Source organism: Callorhinchus milii, unplaced genomic scaffold (assembly GCF_018977255.1).
Source record: "Callorhinchus milii isolate IMCB2004 unplaced genomic scaffold, IMCB_Cmil_1.0 Scaffold4, whole genome shotgun sequence".
Classification (NCBI taxonomy): domain Eukaryota; kingdom Metazoa; phylum Chordata; class Chondrichthyes; order Chimaeriformes; family Callorhinchidae; genus Callorhinchus; species Callorhinchus milii.
In genome coordinates this window covers 3,110,886-3,129,040 of record NW_024704745.1, presented here as the reverse complement: position 1 = coordinate 3,129,040, position 18,155 = coordinate 3,110,886, and the positions used below count along the sequence as shown (strand labels likewise).

Sequence of the window (18,155 nt, the reverse complement as noted above, 5' to 3'; positions counted from 1 at the left end):
GGGGGGGCTGTGTGTGTGTGTGTGTGTGTGGGGGGGCTGTGTGTGTGTGTGTGTGGGGCTGTGTGTGTGTGTGTGGGGGCTGTGTGTGTGTGGGGCTGTGTGTGGGGGGGGGGCTGTGTGTGTGGGGGGGGCTGTGTGGGGCTGTGTGTGTGTGTGTGTGGGGGGGGGCTGTGTGTGTGTGGGGGGGGGGCTGTGTGGGGCTGTGTGTGTGTGTGTGGGGGGGGGGGGGGCTGTGTGGGGCTGTGTGTGTGTGTGTGGGGGGGGGGCTGTGTGTGTGTGTGGGGGGGGGGGGGGGGCTGTGTGGGGCTGTGTGTGTGTGTGTGGCTGTGTGTGTGTGTGTGAGGGGTGGGGACGGGTATGTATGTATGGTTGTGGGGTCGGGCCCCTCTGGCTGACCTGTGCGACACCAAACCCGGGGGGCGAGCAGTCAGGCGAGGCCGAGGCCGGAGCTGAGTGCTATCAGACCGGCTCCCCGGCAGAGAGCAGCGGGGGAGGCCGGCTGCTGGGGTCGAAGGGGGAGGCGGCGGGAGAGCGTGCGGCAAGCGGGGAGAGCGAGGGTGAGAAGCTGGGCGACATGGCGGCCGAGGCCGAGGCCCGGCCGGGGAGCGGGGAGCGGGGGCCGAGGCCGGGGAGCGGGTGAGGCCTGAGGCCCGGGTGCAGGAGCAGGGCGGCCGGGGCCGGGCGCGGCGGCACCGACATCGCGTTGGGGTGGGCGACGGCAGTGATGAGCGGCGGCGGGTCGATGCGGGGCTCCGGCGGGGGTTTGGAGCCTCGGGCCCGGGGGCCGCTCTCGTCCTTGAGTCGCGCAATCTCGGTGAAGACCGAGGCCAGAGGCTGGAAGCGCGGGCTCCAGTCCAGCAGGTAATCCCAGCTGTAGCTGCCCCGCAGCTCCTCGTCGCTCGCCACGATGGCCGTAAGCGAGCCCGCGGCTTCGGGCCTACCGTCCAGGGTGAAGCCGGGGTCTCCAGCCCGGGCCGTGCCCGCCTCCCTGAAGCCGAGCAGCGGCACGGGGCCCGGAGCGAGGCCGAGGCCCTTGCGGTGCCGGCACCAGTCGGAGGCGGCCTCGGTCGAGGTGTCGGACAGGCGGTCGGCGTCCTGCTGGATGCCCGAGTCGGGGCCGCGGGTGCCCGGGTGGCCGTGAGGCGAGGCCGAGGAGGCGCTGGCCGCCCGCGGGTGCTCGTTGATCATCCGGATCTCGTCGTCGTCCTCCTCGGCAGCCGCGTCCGCCGAGCCGCGGCCGCTCGAGTGCGACGGGTCGATGGAGCCGCCGCGGGTGTAGGTGGTGACGGGCGGCGGCGGCTCGGGGTAGCCGGGCAGCGCCTGGTGGTACAGCCGCTCGGGTGGCGGCGGCGGCGGCTGCTGCTGCTGAGAGGCGAGGCCCGCTTTCGGGCCGACCTTCCTCAGCGTCTCCTCATCCTCGGCCTGGCCCGCCCGCTTCTCCCCCGGCGGCAGCTCCCGGCGCCGCCGAGCCCGCAGCACCACCAGCGCAAGCCCCAGGGCGGCCAGGATCCCGCCGCCGCCCAGCGAGGCCGCCAGCGCCGCCACCATCAGCAGCCGCCCGGCCCCGGGCCTCGCCTCGGGCTCCAGCCCGAAGGTGGTCTGCGTCACGTCCACGGTGGCCAGGGACGAGGCGGAGCGGGAGCCGGGGAGCGGCCCGCGGGCCTGGATATTCAGCGTCATGCTTCGGGCCTGCTCTGGGGGTTGAGGCTCGGCCTCCGCGTCCTCCCGGGGCCTCGGGCCACTGTCAACCCGCAGCAGCAGCTCCCCCGTGGCCTGGTCCACTCGGAAGTACGGCGAGGCCTCGGCCAGCGAGTAAACCAGCTGCCCGTCCGCACCGCCGTCCTCGTCCGAGGCCTGGACCCGGCCTATGAGCTGCCCGCGCCGGGCCCCCGCCGGCACCGAGAAGCTGTAGGTCTCCTGGCCGAACACGGGCTGGTACTCGTCCTCCCCGGCCACCAGCACGCTCACCGTCATCGAGGCCGAGGCGTTGCCGGGGTCCCGGGCCCAGGCCAGCAGCCGGTAGGCTCCGAGCCTCTCGTAGTCCAGCGGCCGCAGCGTACGGAGCTCGCCCGTGCTGCTGTTGAGGTAGAAGGCGCCGAGGCCTGGGCCTAGGCCGGGGTCTGAGTCAGGCCCCAGCGCCATCCCGGGGCCTGGGCCTGGGCCCAGCCAGTAGTACAGTTGCCCGTACAGCCCGGCGTCCATGTCCAGTGCACGGAGCCGGGTGACCAGGGTGTGGGGAGGCTGGTTCTCGGGCACCGTGACGGTCAGGCGAGGCAGTGGGAAGAAAGGCAGGTTGTCATTGACATCTCCCACCTCCACGGTGAGGGGCACCAGAGCTGTGTGGCCGCCAGCATCACCGGGGCCCTTGGCACCAGGACCCTCGCCCTGGGCATCACTGGCCTCCAGGATGAGCACGTGGCGCGCCCGGCACTCCCGGTCCAGGGGCCGGGCCAGCCTGACCGCCCCACTGCCCGGCTCTACCACAAACAGCCCCCCCTCGTCCCCCGAGGTGATGGCGTAGCGCAGCGCACCCCCTTTGCCCGCCGTGTCGGCGTCCCGCGCCCACGGCCTGGCCACCTCGCTGCCCACCGGGGCCGCCTCGCTCAGTGCCGCCCGGTACCGGCTCCGCTCAAACACGGGCGGGTTGTCGTTGGTGTCCAGCACGGTGAGTAGGGCGGACACGGCGGCCCGGCGTGGAGGTACCCCTCGGTCCGTGGCCGACACAGTCAGGTTGTAGGAACGGACGGTCTCGAAGTCCAGCTTCTCGGTCAATACCAGCCAGGCCACCGCCACAGGGCGGCCGGCTGTCCCCGCCCGCACGCCGCTCGCGAGCTGGAAAGCGTTGCCAGTGTTGCCGCCAACAATGGCGTAGTCCAGCCCGGCGTTCTCCGGTGACCGGTCGCTGTCCATGGCCTCTAGGCTGAGCACGGTGGTGCCAGGCAGCAGGTCCTCCCGCACACGTGCGGTGTAGCCGGCCTGGCTGAACTCCGGTGCATGGTCGTTCACATCCGTCACCTGGATCTGCACCGTGGTGAAGGCCGAGAGTGCCGGAGAGCCACCGTCACAAGCCTCGATCACCACCTCCCGCACGACAGGATTGCTGCCAAACACCAGGCTCCCCTCTGTGAACAGTGTCCCTGCCAGAGACACGCACACCAGGTCAACACATACACGCAGCACATTAACACACACATAAGAACATTATTGCTAGATGAAAATAAGTCCAAGATCCATCTCGTTCGCCTTCTGACTTCCTCAGGGTCGCATGCACTTATGTCCTGAACTACCCATGTACCATATCCCATCATGTTATTTCCTAAAAGAAAACTTATCTAATCTGTGTTTGAAGGAATCAACACTTCCTGCTTCAACCATCTCCCTAGGGTGTCTGCTCCATAGGTTCACTAATGGCTCACTGAAATAGTGTTTCCGTAGATTTGTTCTAAATTTTCCCCCTTTCAATCGCAGGAGGTGACCTCTCTTCTGGATTAATTGAAACAGCCTGTCATGATCTATATTGCCTCGCCCCTTTGGAATCTTAAAAGACAGCAATCATATTGCCCCTCAATCTTTTTACCAGTGTGAACATGCTCAGTTTACTTAGTCGCTCCTCATAGTCCACTCCCTCCATTCCCTCTGGTTACCCTCCTCTGGATCATCTAGATTTCTACCATTTCTCTTTTGTACTGCAGTGACCAGACCTGTACACTACTCTAAGTATGGTCTCACTAATTATTTATACAGTGGCAGGACCACTCCAATATTTCATAGAATCAGAATTATACAGCAACAGAAGGAGGCCATTTGGCCCATTATGTCTGCCAGCTCTTTGAAAAGAGCTATCCAAATCAAACCCACGCCCCTGCACTCTCCCCATAGCCCTGCAAACTTGACCTCCCCAAATAATTATCTACTTCTCTCTTAAAACTTGTTATCGGATCGGTTTCCACCACCCTTTCAGGCAATGTATTCCAGATCCAAACAACTCGCTGTGCGAAAACATTTCTCTACTCCCCTGTTTCTTTTAACAATTATTTTAAATCGGTGCCCTTGAGTTACCAACCCACCCACCAGTGGAAATAGTTTCTCCTCGTTCATCCTATTGAATTCCCTCATAATTTTGAAAACTTCTATTAAGTCTCCTCTTGACCTTCACTGCTCCGAGAAGAATAATCCTAGCTTCTCTAGCCTCTCATAACTGAATTCCCAGGACCATCCTGGTTGATCTCATTTGCACCCTCGCGAATGCCTTGACATCCTTCCTAAAGTGTGGTGCTCAGAACTGAACACGGTCTCTAGCTGAAACCTAACCAGTGTTTTATAAAGGTTCACCATAACTTCCTGACTTTTTGAACGAGCCTCTGCTATTTCCACCCTTACTTTCCTCAGTAACCTAGGATACATCCCGTCCGGACTGGGTGACTTATCTACCTCGAGTCCCGTCAACCTTTTTAGTACCTCTCTGTTTATTCTTATCCTATACAATTTCTCTACCCTCTTCTAATACGGTGACATTGGCTGCATCCTCTTCTTTTGTGAAGACAGATGCAAAGTACTCATTCAGTACATCAGCCATGTCCTCTGCCTCCACAAGATTTCCTCTTCGGTCCCTAATTGGCCCCATCCTACCTTTGACTACCCTTTTCTTTGTGTGCCTATAAAATATTTTAGGGTTCCCTTTTATGTTACCTGCTAATCTTTTCTCAATCTCTTTGCCCCTCTTTCCTTTTGCTGTTTTATTTTAATCCTAATTTTCTTAGTCATCCAGGGAGGTTTGGTTGCCCTACTTTTCCCTTTGTGGGAATGTGTTGGGGTTAGGGTTCCCAAACTATAGCCTCCTTGAAGGCTTCCCATTGCTCGTTAGCTGTTTTACCGTCAATCTTGCTTTCCAGTCCATCTTGGCTAGGTCCCTTTTTAACTCACTGAAACTAGCCCTCTTCCAGTTGAGCATCTTCACCTTTGATTGCTCCTTGTCCCCTTCCATAAGTACTCTAAACCTAATGATGTTTGATCACTGTTGTCCAGATGTTCTCCTACTAAAACCTGCTTGACTTGCCCCACTTTATTCCCCAGAATTAGATCCAGCACTGCTTCCTTCCTTGTTGGGCTGGAAACACACTGATCCAGAAAGTTATCCTGCACACATTTCAGGAATCCTTCACCCTCCTTGCCCTTTATACTGTTATTTTACCCGTCCATGTTAGAATAGTTGAATCCCCCATTATCACTACTCTTGGTTTTGCATCTTTATGAAATTTGCTGCAGATTTACTCGTCTATCTCCTTCCCACTATTTGGTGGTCTATAGTTTACACCTAACAGAGTAACTAACAGCTCCTTTTCTGCTCCTTAACTCTAACCAAATAGATACTGTCTTCGGACCCTCTAGCACATCGTCCCTTTCCAGGGCCATAACCGTGTCTTAAATCAATATTGCCACCCCCCCCCCCCCCCACCCTTTTTTCCTTTCCCTAACCCTCCTGAATACATTGTAGCCAGGAATATTCAGCTCCCATTCCTGGCCTTGTTTGAGTCAGGTCTCCATTATTACCACTATATCATAACCCCATGTGGCAACTTGAGCCTGCAGCTCACCAATCTTATTCATCACACTCCATGCATTTATGCACGTGCACTCCAAGACCGACTTAGTCTGCTCTGTATTTCTCCCCTATCTAATCCCTCCTTTTTCTGGACTTCTCTTTATTGCATTGTTTTTCGTCTCTCCCAGTCCCCTGTAACTTGTTTCTCTTTGATGCTACATCCTGATTCCCTTCCCCCCTCAACATTAGTGTAAACCTTCCCCACAACACTAGTTAACCTCCCTGCTAGGTTATTTCGGCTGCTATTGATCTTTTGATATTTCCCAACATCTGGTTTGCTTTAGTCACTGCCACAGAGCATTGTTGCGAGAGCTTCATTTATTGTCAATCAGGACCCCCAGGTCCTTTTCATTTTCTATACATATTATTCCTTCTGTTCAAATAATAGTCCCTTCCTGGATTTTTTGTCCCCATGTGAAGTAATTTACATTTCTCCACATTGAATTTCATCGGCCACTGGGTCTGCCCAATTCCCAAATATCAGCTTTGCAATCTACCACCTTCATTAGTTTGGTAGATTTCATTAACAGCACGTTAAAACACACAGCATGTCAACACACACACAACAAATTACATTTACACAGCACCTTTCACACCTGGAAGATTTCCGAAGAAGCCGGACAGTCAGGGATTTGGACCTGAGCTGGGAGTTGGGATCGGGAGGTTGAGGACAGTGAGGATGGGGAGCACAAGGTTGGCTGACGGTGCGGTCGAAGAGGAGGGTCTTGAGACGTGCCTTGAAGGTGGCAAGAGAGAGGGCGAGGCAAAGGGACTGTGGGATGGAGTTCCAAAGGGTGGGGGCAGAGAGGCTGAAGGCTCAACCACCGATGCTGGGGCCAGGCGGGGGACGTGGAACGGGCAGCTGAGCAGACGGAGTGGACAGATTGATATCAGGGCAGATCACAGAGGTAGGGAGGGCTAAGGCCTTGGAGGGCTTTGAAAGCGAGGACGAAGATGTTGAACTCTTCTGGCAGATGGAGAGCCAGTGGAACCAGGCGATGGTGGGGGTGATAGGGTCACGGAGCCTGATCGGGAGAAGACATGAGCTGCAGAGTTCTGGATCTACAGCTTGTGGAAGGAAGAGTTGTTTCCAACTCTTGACGGGTCATTGCACGCAGCATTTTAACACACACAGCACGTTAACTCATACTCACACAGCATGTTAACACATACACCCACACAGCATGTTAACACACACCCACACAGCGTGTTAACACACACACATTAACACAGCACATTAACACACACAATACGTTACCACAGACAGACAGAAAAACAGAAGGATGGAGACAGAACACAGACAGAGAGAGACGCATACAGATGGAGAATGTTCATTGGTTTCTCACCATTATGGGGGTCGATGGAGAAGCCATCAGCACTCGCAGCCATCAACCGGTAAGTAATCTTGCCATTGTTCCCGGAATCTCTGTCTGTGGCAGTGACAGTGACGACAACTGTGTCGGACACAGTGTTCTCTGGTAACATCACCTGGGCACAGAGTGAGAGTTATACCAACACACACCGGGAGTGAGACAATAAACACACGCACGATATACACACACTGGATACTTGCTCCCCCACTGGAGCTCGCCAATCCCATTACCTGCTCTCTCCCCATCATGTCTGTGCTGGTGCTCGCTTCTCCACTGGAGCTCTGCAATCCCATTCCCTGCTCTCTCTCCATCGTGTCTGTGCTGGTGATCAGTCACATACTGGAGCTCTCTAATCCCATTCCCTGCTCTCTCCCCTTCGTGCCTGTGCTGGTGCTCAGTCCCCGACTGGAGCACTCTACTCTAATCCCATTCCCTACTCTCCCCTTTGTGTCTTTGCTGGGGCTCACTTCCCCACTGGAGCTCTATAATCCGATTCCCTGCTCTCCCCATCATGTCTGTGCGGGTGTCAGCTCCCCCATTGGAGTGCTTGCTGTTGGAGCCATAGGGTGTGGTGTGTGACAGCTGTGGTGGGGGTGTGAGAGGGTCTGACCTGGTACAGGTCCCTGACGAAGGAGGGTGGGTTGTCGTTGATGTCCTGCACCAGGATGGTCAGGTTGGCTTGGCTGCTGTGTAGGGAGTCGGAGGAGCGGATGGTGAGGAGGTAGGCACTGCGGCGCTCGAAGTCCAGGGGACGGCGAAGGGAGATGCCACCCCGGTACTGCTCCACGCTGAAGACCTCAACATCACCCAACAGCTCGTAGGCCAGCCCCGGCCCCGAGTCCACATCGTTCCCCGTCACACGTGTGATCTCCGTCCCTACCTGTAGGTCTGTGAGCAGCCACACAATCACTGAACTGTACAGTCACTACACCTCAGCCACTCACAGTCACTACACACTGCACAGTCACACCTCAGCCATTCACATTCACTACACCTCAGCCACTCTCAGTCACGACACACTGCACAGTCACTTCGCCTCAGCTACTCAGTCACAATAACTCAGCCACTCAAACACTGCACCTCAGCTACTCACAGTAACAGCACACCCCGGCTCCACCCACTAAGTCACGTGCACCCCCCACCCACTCACAGTCACTACACCACCTGCCCCCACAGTCAGAAATAATGAAGTCAATGAGTGTGAGTGAGTGAATATGGAGTGAGGGAGAGAGTGCAGAGGAATCGAATGGGGAGGGAGGGAATGGGGAGGGAAGAAGTGGGGTGAGGGAGTGTGGTGGGCGTATGGAGGGTGGATTGAAATAGTGACTTACCCTCAGGCACACGGATCTCTCGGGGGAGAGGGATGGTGGGGCTGTTATCATTGAGATCGAGAATGACCACTGTCAGGGTGGCTGTGCCCACCATCCGAGGGGAACCCCGATCTGTTGCCGTCAGCTTCAATCTGTGGAGGGGGGAATAGTTGTCAGTGTGTGGTAGAGTGTGGGTGTCGAAGGGTGACCTAAGGTGCGATCGAAGAGGATGGTCTTGGGAACAGGCCTTGAAGGAGGCAAGGGAGCCAGCAAGATGAAGGGACTGTGGATGGAGTTCCAAAGGGTGAGAGCAGAGAGGCAGAAAGCCCGACCACCAATGAAAGCCAGGTGGGGGATGTGGAGCAGGCACCAGAGCCTGCTGAGCAAAGGGAGAGGACATGTTGATATAGGATTAGCAGGTCACAAGTAGGAAGGAGCAAGGCTGTGGAGGGCCTTGAAGGTGAAGATGAGTATTTTGAACTCTATCCTCTGGGGGATGGGGAGCCAGTTGATCTGGTCGACGGTGGGGTTGATGCAAGAGAGAACACGAGCTGCAGAGTTCTGGATGATCTGCAGCTTGTGGAGGGAAGAGTTGGGAAGGCAGAAAAGCAGGGAGTTGGCATAGTTAAGCCTAGATGTAATAAATGCATGAATGAGGGGTGACGCGGCGGCGGAGCCGGATGATGTTGTGGAGGTGGGGGAAGGCAGAGCAGGTCATGGCACGGAGATGGGATCGAAAGGACAGTCGAGGGTCAAACAATGCCAAGGTTCTGGACTGGCTCAATGAGGCGGAGTGTGCATCCATGGATGGCGATGCTGCCAGTGGATGAGATATGGAGGTGCTGATGGGAGCCAATTAGTTTTTGGAAACCTTGGTCTTGTTGATCTTCAACTCGAAAAAGTTAGCTCTCATCCAAGACTTGATGTCTGACAGACATTCTGTTAGGACATCAGTGGTCCTGGAGTCAAGGGTGGAGGCAGAGAAATTGGAAAGCAACAACTTGTTCCAGGACCTTGGAAAGGAAAGTTCGAGGTGGCATGGTGGTTGGAGAGCAGGGATGGGTCCAGGGAAGGGTTTTTCAGGATAAGGGTGATGACAGCTGTTTTTTAAGGGGGTGAGTGCGATACCAGTGGATAAGGTTGATGATGTCTGAGTAGAAGAACAAGGAGGTAAGGAGAGGGGAAGGGATGGGGTTGAGGGAGCAGGTGATGGGCTTCACTTTGGTCATGATGGTGGTGAGAGAGGAATGGGAAACAAGTTTGAAGGTGTGGAGGAAGGGATGGGTAGGGGCTGGTGTGTGAGGGAGAGGTGGGGAGTGGTAGCAGTTGGAAGGTCAGAGGCGGCTGAGCAGATCCCCTCAATTTTGGTCTCGAGGAATTCCAGCATCTCCTTGGAGTTGGAGTTGGAGTTGGAGGAGAGGATGAGCGAGGCATGAGAAAGTGGGTGGAGGAGCCAGTTGGTGTTGGAGTAGAGGAGTTTTGGGTTGTCCTTCTCCAAGATTATCTCGGAGTGGAAGGACGATTTAGCGGAGGTGAGGGAGGAGTAAATTTTGATGTTGTCCAACCAGATTTGAGATGGACCGTTAAATCAGATTTGACCTGTGCCTTGAGGGAGCAGAGGTGGCTTGTGTACCAGGATGACTTGTGTGAGGAGCTAAGAGGGGCAAAAGCATTGAGAGTGGTGGAGGAGTTGTGGAGGAGAATGGCCGAGGAGGATAAGTTGTTTGGGAGGAAGCCCAAAGGGGGAGGAGTTCAGATGACTCCAGGGAAGAAGGAGTGCGGGGAGATTTTTTTCCAGCCGTGATAGGAGATGGAAGTGGGTTAGGTGGCAGTGGGGAGAGGTACTGAGGAGTTAATGGAAATTAAGTAGTGGTCCATGATGGCTTTGTCGGTAAAGGTGCAATCTGAGACACTGAGGTCCCGGGTAATCACCAGGTTCAGTGGGTGGATGTGGATGGCAGAATGGATGTGCGGGGAGGACACTCACACTGTCTGTGCCCAGATCTCCCTGTCCATGATGGCTGAGGTGCTGATGGCCCCGTTCTGGGGGTTGATGGTGAAGAGGCCACTCTGGGTGGAGCCTGCAATCGCGTATGTCACTTGCCCATTTGCTCCCTGATCCTCATCATTGGCCAACACCTGCCCAGTACACAGGGGGTTAAACCCCATAACACACATTGCCCCCCTCTCACACACTCGCAGCGTCAACCCCAACCCTCCCTCCCCCCCATCCACCCACCCCATACACAACCACAGCATCACCGCCAACCCTCCCCCGCCCCGCACACCCAAACCCAACCAGAGACACAGGGGGTTAAACCCCGTAACACACACTGCTCCTCCCTCACACACCGCAGCGTCACCCCCGACCCTCAGCCCCCCACTCCCCCACACATGAACAAACCCTCAACCAACACATACACACGAGGGATTGGGGGAGGGTGGGGGCGTTAAACCCTGTAACACACACTGCCCATCCCTCACACATACCACCACACCCACCTCAACCCTGACACCCATGCCAACCCTCACACACACCCGAACCCTCACATGCACCTTGACCCCAAACCCTAATCCTCACCCCAAACCCCTCACCTCCAACCACCACCTCGCCCCAACCTAACCCTCACCCAACCTCAACAACCATCCCAACCCTCATCCCAATTACCAACCCTCATCCCAATTACCAAACCCCACCCCAACCACCACCCCAATGAACTGCCACCATCAACCCAACCCCTCCCCTTCTCACAACCCCCCACCCTGACCTGTGTGATGGGAGAGCTGTAGCGCTGGGCCTCCCAGATGAAGGCTGTGTAGTGCTGGAGCTGGAAGCGGGGAGAGTTGTCATTGACGTCCTGTAGGTTCAGGCTGACATTTGTGTAGCTGAAGGACAGCGAAGCCTCTGCCTTCACTACCAGGCGCAGCCTCGCCCTCCGCTCATAGTCCAGCCTAGAACCTTCCCGCACCAAGATCTCACCTGGCAACCCAGAGAGAGAGTGTGTGTGAGGCAACAGATTGAAAGACACAGAGAAAAAATGAGAGCAAGAGAGAGCGAGAGAGTGAGTGAGTGTTTGAGACAGGGAGAATGACGAGATTACAGGTAAGAAAATGCAACATGTGATGTGTTAATTAATGTAATGATAAAGTAATAAAGTTAGCAGGCTTACGTTTTCAATCCCCATTATAATGTGATACACAGACACCCTCTGACTCTTCTGTAATAATAATTTGCACTTGCATTTGATATAGCGCTTTATCCCATCATAAAGACGTCGCAAAGCATTTTGCAGAATATACTGTAAAATGAATTGACTGTATATTTTGTGGGCGAAACACGGCAGCCAACTGCGCCACAACCGTTGTGGATTGAGTGAGCACAGTATTATTATTTTGAAGGGATTATTACCCCCAGAAAAGCGATCCGCCAACCGGCTAACAACCGGGTTCCTATTTACTGCTACAGGACTCCACATGGTGCCCCCCACCCACCCCCGTTGTCCCAGTGAGTACCTGTGTTGGGCCGGATGCTGAAGACATTGTCTTCGTTGCCGCTAAAGATGCTGTAGAGGATGCCCCTGGTGGAGCCATCGGGGTACTGCGCCCTGACCCTGGCCACGGTAGTCCCTGCGGACGGTAACACACACACACACGCACCAAGATCAGCCAACTCAGAGCTCATAACCAGAGGCACTGAGCTCACATAACAATCCTTGCCGCTCATAATAATACACGCATTTGATATACAAAATGTCAGTTGCCAGTAGTTATAGTTATGTTTGCTCCCATTGTTGTATGTCTTCCATTGTTGTGTTCCTTTAATCCAAGGTAGCCTAGAGTTGCTAGGTTTTAATAAAGAGCTGTTGTTTCTACCGAATTTACCCTCGAGTCCCTGCAGTATTCCAGACAAAAAAAGGAGTAAGCACTTGGTAGGGTAGTTGTCAACATCGAAGGTCTATTACTGCAAACAGACTCCAATTAGACATTCCAATTACCAGGCACTGACGTTAACTAGGAATACCTGTCTGCGGGTGACTGATTTGGTTGAGTCAAGTTCGAAATAGGGACTCACACCAACAGTTTTAGAAAAGAAGCAGAGGCCACTTAGTACGGACGCGTTAATGAAATTTGCATACACATCAATGGGTGAGAACCGTTGCAGGACCCTGTAAGGGGGATCAACAGTATGGGGTTGGGGGGCAGTGTGAGGGGACAGTGTAGGGGATAGACAGTGTGGGGGGACAGTGTGGGGGCACAGTAAAGAGGGAAAGACAGTATGGGCGGGGGGACAGTGTAGGGGAGGACAGAGAGTGTGGGGGGACAGTGTGAGGGACGGTGTGGGTAGAGGAACAGTTTGTGGGGACAGTGTAGGGTGGACAGTGCAGCTGGGAGGGGGCTGTGGACAGTGTGTGGATGGGCACGTACCTGCCGTTGGGTTCTCGGGGAGTGTGATGTCTGGGCTGCGGCTGAAGCTGATGCCGTGGTGGATCTCCTCCTGGAGGCGGATGATGACGACGCCAGTGGCGGAGCGTGGGGCTGAGCCCTGATCAGTGGCCACCACGAGCAGCGTGCGCTGGGCCCGGCTGAGTGCGGCCAGCGAGCCAAGCAGCCGCACCTCGCCAGTGAATGAGTTGATGCTGAAGCCGGAGAGCGGGCGGGAGAAACGGTAGAAGATGGAGGCATTGGGGCCGGCGTCTCTGTCCTCGGCCCTCATGGTGACGAGCGGCTGGTTGGCCGGGGTATACCGGGACACGGTGAGGAGGAGAGGGTCGGTGAGGAAGGAGGGAGCGTGGTCGTTCACATCGCCGATGTTGACTGTCACACGCGCGGTGGCCGTGCGGGGGGCGGAGGGCGAACAATCCACCGCCCGCACCAGGAAACGATAAGAGGCTCTGGTCTCACGATCCAGCGGTGCAGCTGTGGTTACCCTCCCCCCGTCGTTCACCAGGAACATGCCCAGCGACTCGTTGGTTAGCAGGTACCGCACATGCCCGTTGGAGCCCTCGTCAGGGTCGGTGGCGGTGAGCGCCAGGACCAGTGTGCCCACTGCTGCGTCCTCTGGCACCTCAACCGTGTATGTGTCCTCACCAAACGCAGGTGCATTGTCATTGACGTCCAGCACCCGGACCCTCACTGACAGTGTCCCCGAACGCGGGGGACTACCCCCGTCCATAGCCATGATGGTCAGCGAGTATGAGGGAGTGAGCTCCCGGTCCAGCCCCCGCTGCGTAGCCAGCTCCCCCGTCAGCAGGTCGACGGTAAAGTCCCTGTCCGGGTCTCCCTCTGCCAAACACAAAAGAACGTTACACTGGAGCTCTCTACTCTAACCCCATTCCCCTGCTCTCGCCCCATCATAATCTGTCCTGGTGCTCATTCCCTCACTGGAGCTCTCTACTCTAATCCCATTCCCCTGCTCTCTCCCCAGTGTGGCTGTGTGGTGAAGAAATTACCAGTGATGGTGTAGTGGAGCCTGGCATTGGAGCCGGTATCGAGGTCAATGGCAGGGCTGGTGTGGAGACGGAGCGGGGGCTGGTTCTCGGGGAGCTGGAGGCTGAGCAGATCCGGCTGGAATCTCGGAGCGTTGTCGTTCTCGTCCACCACCGTGACCAGCACACTCGCCGTGGCCAACCGGGGTGGCTCCCCTCCATCCTGCACATACACTGCACACCACAAAACAGTCACTACACCTCACCACAAACAGTCAATACACCACAAAACAGTCAGTACACCTCACCCCAAACAGTCACCTCACCCCAAACAGTCACCTCACCCCAAACAGTCACCTCACCCCAAACAGTCACCTCACCCCAAACAGTCACCTCACCCCAAACAGTCACCTCACCACAAACAGTCACCTCACCACAAACAGTCACTACACCTCACCACGAACAGTTACTACACCTCACCACAATCACTACACCACAAACAATCATGACACCTCACCCCAAACAGTCACCTCACCCCAAACAGTCACTACAACTCACCACAAACAGTCACTACACCACAAACAGTCACTACACCTCATCACAAACAGTCACTACACCTCACCACAAACAGTTACTACACCTCACCACAATCATTACACTACAAACGATCATGACACCTCACCATAAACAGTAACTACACCTCACCACAATCACTACACCACAAACAATCATGACACCTCACCACAAACAGTCACTACACTACAAATAGTCACTACACCTCACCACAAACATTCACTACAGCATACACAGTCAGCACCCCGCAAACAGTCACTACACCCAGGTACCAGTGAAAATGTGCTCCTCTTGCTGCTCCCTGTCCAACGCCCGGCGGGTGTGGATGTCGCCGCTGCTCGGGTGGATGATGAAGGCGTCGCTGGTCACTGCCCCGTACGTCAGCTCCGCGTTAGAACCTAACAGCAAACACACAGCGGGTCAGTCATGTTAATAATAATAATCCTCGCATTTGATTACAGCGCCTTATCAAGTCTTCGAAACGTCTCAAAGCGCTTCACAGAATATACCGTACAGTGAATTGACTGGGTATCATGTGGGTGAAACACGGCAGCCAATTGCGCGCAGAAGTGTCCCACAAACAGTCGTGGATTGAGTGACCAAATTATTTTCATTTATTTTGGAGGAATTATTATGCCCAGGAAAAGCGATCCACCAATCGACTAACAACCGGGTTCCAACTTACTGTGAGGGAAACAGAGGCACGTGTGTGCAGTAAGGAAACTTGATCAACGTTTCGCCCCCTGCCCAGGAATCGAACCCAGGTCCTCTTGCTTGCGAGGCGAGTGCCCTAACCACTGAGCTACAGGACGCATCGCAGCAACACCACCCACCCGTGACAACAGCCCTCGCGCATGGAAACACCCTCACACACAGTCACACAGATAGTCTCTCACACACACTCTCAGTCACACAACACAGTTCCACTCACACACGACCTCTGATAGTAACACACAGCCTCTCACACACTCACACACAGCCTCTGATAGTAACACATAGTCGCACATAGCCTCTCAAACAGTCACACGCAGCCTCTCATAGTCACACGTAGTCACACAGCGGGGGGTTGGGGGGTGGGGGGGAGAGGAGAAGCCGAGGGGGGGAATCAGGGCGGGGGACAGGTGTGTATGGGGGAGGCAGGGAAGGTGGGTGGAGGGCGCTGACAGACAGATGGACCCACCTTGGTCACGGTCGGAAGCGAGCAGACGCAGTATGGATCCCCTGCCGGCTGGTTCTCCAGCACATGGGCTGTATACATACTTTGAGAGAAGGTGGGGGTCTCGTCATTGACATCGAGGACCTGGACCCGGAGCAGCTGTGATGCGGAGCGGGGGGGCGAGCCCTGGTCACTGACCAACACCGTCAGGTTATAGTCCGATTGTGATTCACGGTCCAGGCGCTTAACTATAGACAGCAACCCTGAGAGACAGACAGTCAGACAGAGACAGATGGACAGTCAGACAGACAGACAGTAAGTCAGACAGAGAGTCAATCAGAGAGACATCAAACAGAGAGAGAGAGAGACAGAGACGGACAGTCAGACAGAGACAGACAGTCTGATGTACAGACAGTCAAACAGAGACAGCTAGTCAGACAGACGACAACAACAACAACACAATTACATTTATATAGCGCTTTCATGTCGGGAGGACGTCCCAGGGCGCTGGACAGTCAGAGTTTCGGACACGAGCGGGGAGGTCGGGATCGGGGCGGGTGGAGGGCGGTGGGGGAAGCAGGCTGATTGATAGCACAGGCAAAGAGGAGGGTCTTGAGACAGGTCTTGAAGGTGGCGAGGGAGGGTCAAGGAGAGGGACTGCGGTCAAGAGAGTGGGAGCAGAGTGGCAGAAGGCTCTCCCGCCAATCGTGGGGTGAGCAAGGTGGGGGACATGAAGCAGGCTGGAGCCCACTGAGCGGAAGGAGCGAGCAGGATGATAGGGGATTAGGAGGTCACAGAGGTAGGGGGGAGCAAGACCACTGAGGGCTTTGAAGGTGAGGACCAAGATCTTGAACTGTATCCTCTGTGTGATGGGAAGTCAGTGGAGTCGGACCAGGATGGGGGTGATAGGGTCACGGAACCTGTTGGGGGAGAGGACACGGGGTGCAGAGTTCTGGATAATCTGTAGTCTATGGAGGAAGGAGTTGGGGAGGCCGAGAAGCAGGGAGTTTGCACAGTCAAGCCTGGATGTAATGAAACCATGTATGAGGGTCAGAGTCAGATAGTCCCTTTACACTGGCAACAATTCTACCGAGCTCTCCCCCCACCCCACTCATAGTGCCGTGCCCCTCCCCTCTCCCCTCAGTGACATGCCTGTGTCAGGCTCCAGCTGGAAGGCTTGGCCGGTGTTTCCGTGGCTGAGCCGGTAGCGGAGCTGGCTGTTCTGGCCGAGGTCGGGGTCGGTGGCCACGAGGCGGTGCAGGGCGAAGCGCAGTGGCTGGTCCTCCAACACCGCGACCCGCGGCAGTGAGCGAAACACCGGAGAGTTGTCGTTCTGGTCGGTCACAAAGACCCGGGCGGTGACGGTGGAGGCCAGACGCTGGCTGGTGTTCAGCGCTTGGTCCGTGGCCCTGATCACCAGCAGGAAGCCTGGTGTCAGCTCGCGGTCCACAGGAGCCCGGCACGTCAACACGCCGGACACCGGCTCCAACCGGAAGTAGTCACCGGCCGGCGACTGGCGGAGGATGGAGAAGCGTACGTCACTGTTGGGGCCGGGACCGTCCTGGTCGCTTGCCTGGAAGGTGTAGAGGGAAGTGCCAATGGCGGAGTTCTCGGGGACGATCACGGTCAGCAGGGCCGCGGGGAAGCGGGGAGCGTGCTCATTGCGGTCCAGCACACGCACGTCCACCACGATGACGCGGGTGTGGGCGGTGCCGGGGCCCAGCTCGGTCTCCTCCAGCCGTAGCCGGTAGCTGGGGGCTTCCTCGTAGTCCAGGGTCCGGCCCAGAAACACGGCGCCGCTCGCTCGCTCCACCAGGAACAGCCCCTCGGCATCCTCGCCATCCAGCACCGCGTACGTCACCTCCCCCCCCGGCACCACTGCCCGCGGCCCCACCTGGCCAACCAGCGAGCCCGGCACTGTGCCCTCCACCACCGTAAACAGGACCGTGCTGACTGGGGGCGAAGGGGCCGCAGAGGAGCTCAGCACCTAGCAAGGGGGGAGATCAGTTACCCTCATACGGCAACCCCTCACCGTCATACAGGAACCCCTCACCCTCATACCCCTCACCCTATTACAGTAACCCTAACCCTCATACAGCAGCCACACACCTCACACCCTCATTCAGCAACCCCTCACCTTCATACAGCAACCCTCACCCTTATATAGAGACCCCTCACCCTCACACAGTGACTCCTCACCCTCTTACAGTGACCCTCACCCTCATACTGCAACCTTCACCCTCACTCTCATACAGCAACCTCTTACCCTCACACAGAAACTGCTCACCCTCATACAGCAATCCTCATCCTATTATAGCAGCCCTAACTCTCATATAGCAACCGGTCACCCTCATATAGCAACCACACACCCCCATACAGCAACCACTCACCCTCATACAGCCACAACCTGCAATTATATAGGACATATGTGCATGTGTGGAGCAGGCAGTGTGTATGGGGGGATGTGTATGTGTGTGAGGGTGTTTGGGGTGGGGATGGGGGTGTAGTGTGTTTGTGAGGGTGAGTGAGAGGATGGGGGCGTGAGGTGTGTGTAAGGGTTTGCGTGTGAGGGGGTGTAGTTACCTGGACAGGCAGGGTGCTGGAACTGCTTTATGTGTGTGAGGAGTGGTAACCTTGGCGCCCTGTTCGACCCTCAACTGCCAAATGGACCATCTCCACCTTGCCCTTCCTCCACAACATTGCCCATCTCTGCCA

General features: G+C 56.2%; 1 protein-coding gene across 1 annotated transcript in view; it reads right to left on the bottom strand.

Annotated features, from left to right (window-relative positions):
- Nucleotides 1-304: 304 nt before the first annotated feature.
- The window catches only part of LOC103188606 (protocadherin-16), a 40,678-nt gene continuing 22,827 nt past the window's right edge, over nucleotides 305-18,155 (bottom strand). Inside the window, 13 exon segments of the mRNA XM_042333991.1 lie at nucleotides 305-3,137; nucleotides 6,949-7,090; nucleotides 7,586-7,863; nucleotides 8,307-8,437; nucleotides 10,273-10,424; nucleotides 11,054-11,265; nucleotides 11,799-11,912; nucleotides 12,711-13,568; nucleotides 13,736-13,945; nucleotides 14,557-14,682; nucleotides 15,465-15,503; nucleotides 15,506-15,703; nucleotides 16,593-17,427. Of these exon segments, the coding sequence (XP_042189925.1) occupies nucleotides 460-3,137; nucleotides 6,949-7,090; nucleotides 7,586-7,863; nucleotides 8,307-8,437; nucleotides 10,273-10,424; nucleotides 11,054-11,265; nucleotides 11,799-11,912; nucleotides 12,711-13,568; nucleotides 13,736-13,945; nucleotides 14,557-14,682; nucleotides 15,465-15,503; nucleotides 15,506-15,703; nucleotides 16,593-17,427 (5,973 nt within the window). The 3' untranslated portion in view covers nucleotides 305-459.